Source organism: Protobothrops mucrosquamatus, unplaced genomic scaffold (assembly GCF_001527695.2).
Source record: "Protobothrops mucrosquamatus isolate PMUCROS unplaced genomic scaffold, P.Mucros_1.0 scaffold7728, whole genome shotgun sequence".
NCBI lineage: Eukaryota > Metazoa > Chordata > Lepidosauria > Squamata > Viperidae > Protobothrops > Protobothrops mucrosquamatus.
Genome location: NW_015393527.1, coordinates 17136 through 20708, shown reverse-complemented (window position 1 = coordinate 20708; position 3573 = coordinate 17136). Strand labels below are relative to the sequence as shown.

General features: G+C 48.6%; 1 protein-coding gene across 1 annotated transcript in view; it reads left to right on the top strand.

Annotated features, from left to right (window-relative positions):
- YJU2 (YJU2 splicing factor homolog) overlaps positions 1-2201 on the top strand; it is a gene marked incomplete at both ends in the record, with an annotated part of 10009 nt that extends 7808 nt beyond the window's left edge. The window contains one exon of the mRNA XM_015829941.1: positions 2081-2201. Within this exon, the coding sequence (XP_015685427.1) occupies positions 2081-2201 (121 nt within the window). The remainder of the gene's footprint in view (positions 1-2080) is intronic.
- Positions 2202-3573: the final 1372 nt, after the last annotated feature.

The following is a 3573-nucleotide window of genomic DNA, read 5'->3' as shown; positions in this document are numbered from 1 at the left end:
GCTGGCTCAGGAATTCTGGGAGTTGAAGTCCACGAGTCATAAAAGAGCCAAGTTTGAAGACCCCTGCTCTTAATCTTCGTCCTAGGATATGGGTAGGCAGCCTCGGCTCTTTTATGACTCATGGACTTCAACTCCCAGAATTCCTGAGCCAGCCGTGCTGAGGGGACAGGGAGAGGTTTCCAAGCTGAGCCATGCCGGCTCAGGAATTCTGGGAGTTGAAGTCCACGAGTCATCAAAGGGCCAAGGTTGCCTGCCCCTGTCCTAGGAGTATCTCCCACTACCGTGTTTTTCCCGAAAATAAGATCCGGTCATATTTATTTTTACTTTTTTTTGGCCTCCAAAAAAGGGCTTCTTCTTGTGGCATATCCGTTATCGGAGGTTGGTGATCATGTTGGCGCCAGGTCTTATTTCCATGGCCTCACTTCACAACGGTGGCACCGACAGCCCCACCAAGCCAGCCCACCTCTTCTGTGGCCGAAGGAAATGCCTCTGCAGCTGAGAATGGAGCTCCGGGCTGCATTTCACCCTCAGAGGCCTTTCCGGAAGGCCTCTGAGGGTGAAATGCAGGCCGGCGGGAATCTGGGGCTCCCTTCTCGGCTGCAGAGGCCTTTCCGGAGTTGGTACTTCCTTGATAGGGTGTTGTTTCCTCCTGGATTGTTGGTCTAGCACAAGGGTAGGCAACCTTGGCTCTTTTATGACTCGTGGACTTCAACTCCCAGAATTCCTAAGCCAGCATGGGGGAACTATGGCCCCCTCATGACTCGTGGACTTCAGCTCCCAGAATTCCTGAGCCAGCATGGCTCAGCTTGGAAACCTCTCCATTTCTCCTCAGCATGGCTGGCTCAGGAATTCTGGGAGTTGAAGTCCACGAGTCCTAAAAGAGCCAAGGTTGCCTAACCCTGGTCTCGTGTTAATCTTGGTGTTAATTTTGCTTCTCTGGTGTTAATTGCTGGTGAGGAGGTGTTTTGATCTTTCTTTTTTTTAGCCTTTTGGCTTATTGAGTGTCTCTTTTGCTTTATATGAAAAGAGTACAAGCCCCACTCCCTTCCAGCACTGATGATGTTACCTAGTTGGGTCACAAAATGCCTGTAAGAACAGAATCAAGCTCAAAAACACCAGAGACCCCACATCTCTCCCTCCCTCTCCCCCCCCCCCCATGCCTGTACCTATGTCTGTATATCTTTATACCATAGTTGGGTTGCCGCTAAAAATACATTGCATTTTGTTGCATTGAAATCCTGGAGGTCTGATTAAGGAATTCTGGGAATTGAAGTCCACTCAGCTTAAAGCAAGCTAGCTGCAGAATTCTGGGAGTTGAAGTCCACCCATTTTAAAGCATGCTGGCTGGGGGATTCTGGGAGTTGAAGTCCATCTACTTTAAAGCATGTTGATTGAGGATTTTTGGGAATCGAAATACACCCATGTTAAAGTATGCCGGCTGGGGAATTCTGGGAGTCGAAATCCACCCATCTTAAAGCATAGCTGGCTGGGGAATTCTGGGAGGTGAAGTCCACCCATGTTAAAGCATGCCGGCTGGGGAATTCTGGGAGTCGAAGTCCACCCATCTTAAAGCATAGCTGGCTGGGGAATTCTGGGAGGTGAAGTCCACCCATGTTAAAGCATGCCGGCTGGGGAATTCTGGGAGTCGAAGTCCACCCATCTTAAAGCATGCTGGCTGGGGGATTCTGGGAGTGGAAGTCCGCCCCTCTTAAAGCATGTTGGCTGTGAGATTCTGGGAATCGAAGTCCACCCATCCTAAAACATGTTGGCTGGGGGATTCTGGGAGTTGAAGTCCACCCCTCTTAAAGCATCCTGGCTGGGGAATTCTGGGAGTTGAAGTCCACCCATCTTCAAGCAATGCTGGCTGGGGAATTCTGGGAATTGAAAGCCACAGATTGAAGTTGCCCAGGTTGGGAAAAAAACTTGCTAGGGAAGATCTGTGGAATTTTGACTTAATATCTGCAGAAGAATAGAAATAGTACGTGATGACTTTACCCTGTCTCTGAACTCACTCCCCATGCTCTCTCTTCACTGTCCGTTGCCGACCCACCTCTCTCTCCCTGGCTTCTTTCTCACCCAGATCCATGCTGGAGCAAGCCCAAAGCCGGAAAATGCTGGAAGACTCCGATTCGGAAGAGGACCTCCCTCCAGCTCGGCCAAAACCACTTGCCAAGGGGAAACCCACCGACATCCTGCAACTGGTATGTAAAGAGTCCTTCAGGATCTCCCGATAGGTTGGCTGACGTCATGGAGATGGATAGTCCCTCTTCACGGGGGTCTCTTCCTGCCTTGAGCAGTGGGGTTGGACTGGGGGATCTCCAAAGTACCTTCTAGAGGTAGTCCTCAACTTACAACCGTTCATTTAGTGACCGTTTGAAGTTACAACGCCGTTGAAAGAAGTGGCTTGTGGCTGTTTTTCACAGTTACAACCACTGCTACATTAATAATAATAATAATAATAATAATAATAATAATAATAATAATAATAATAATAATAATAATAATAATAATGAAGTTGGAAGGGACCTTGGAGGTCTTCTAGTCCAACCCCTGACCATTTCAGGCAAGTGGCTGTCCAGTTTCTTCTTAAAAACTTCCAGTGATGGAGCACCCACAATTTCTGAAGATAGGTTGTTCCACTGATTAATTGTCCTCACTGTCAGGAAATTTCTCCTTAGTTCTAGGTTGCTTCTCTCTTTGATTAGTTTCCACCCATTGCTTCTTGTCCTGCCTTCAGGCGCTTTGGAGAATAGCTTGACTCCCTCTTCTTTGGGGCAGCCCCTGAGATATTGGAACACTGCTATCATGTCCCCCCTCGTCCTTCTCTTCATCAAACTAGGCATAAACTAGACATTCTCTTGGTCACGTGATCAAAATGAAGATGCTTGGCAGCCGGTTCACACTTATGACGGTGGCAGCATCCAGGGGATCACGTGATCCCCCTTTTGCAACCTGCTGAACCAGCAAAGTCAATGGGGGGAGTCAGATTCGCTTAACGACCTTGTTACTCACTTAACGACTGCCGTGATTTCCCTGCACGATTGGGGCAAAAAGGTCGTAAAATGGGGGAGGAAACTTGAATCCATGGCCCCACCGACTGTGTGTGTGTGCGCGTGTGCGTGTGCAGGTAGTCCTCAACTTACGACTGAAATTGACTGTTACTATGCAAGTGAATTTGGTCCCCTTTTATCATTTTGGCAGCGTCCCTGTGGTCATGTGATCCCTTTTGCGGCCTTCTGACCAGAAATCAGTTTAGCTTAACAACCACGTTACTAACTTAAAACTGCAACGATGCACTGAACTGTGGCAAGAACAGTCGTAAAGCGGGGCAAAACGCACTTAATTTGTCTCGCTTAGCAACAGGAATGCTAATCGTGGTCGTAAACTGAGGACTACTTGTGTCACGTTTTCTTGGAAGCCTGGGAAAATCACGTATGGCGATTATGCGACTGCAGGACGCTGCAACTGTCGTAAGGGTGAGCCGGTGGCCAAGCACCCAGATTGCTGTCACAGCATGGCTATGGGGAATGCTGAGATTGTCATAACAGACCTGAACAGTGGACGCTGTCTAAC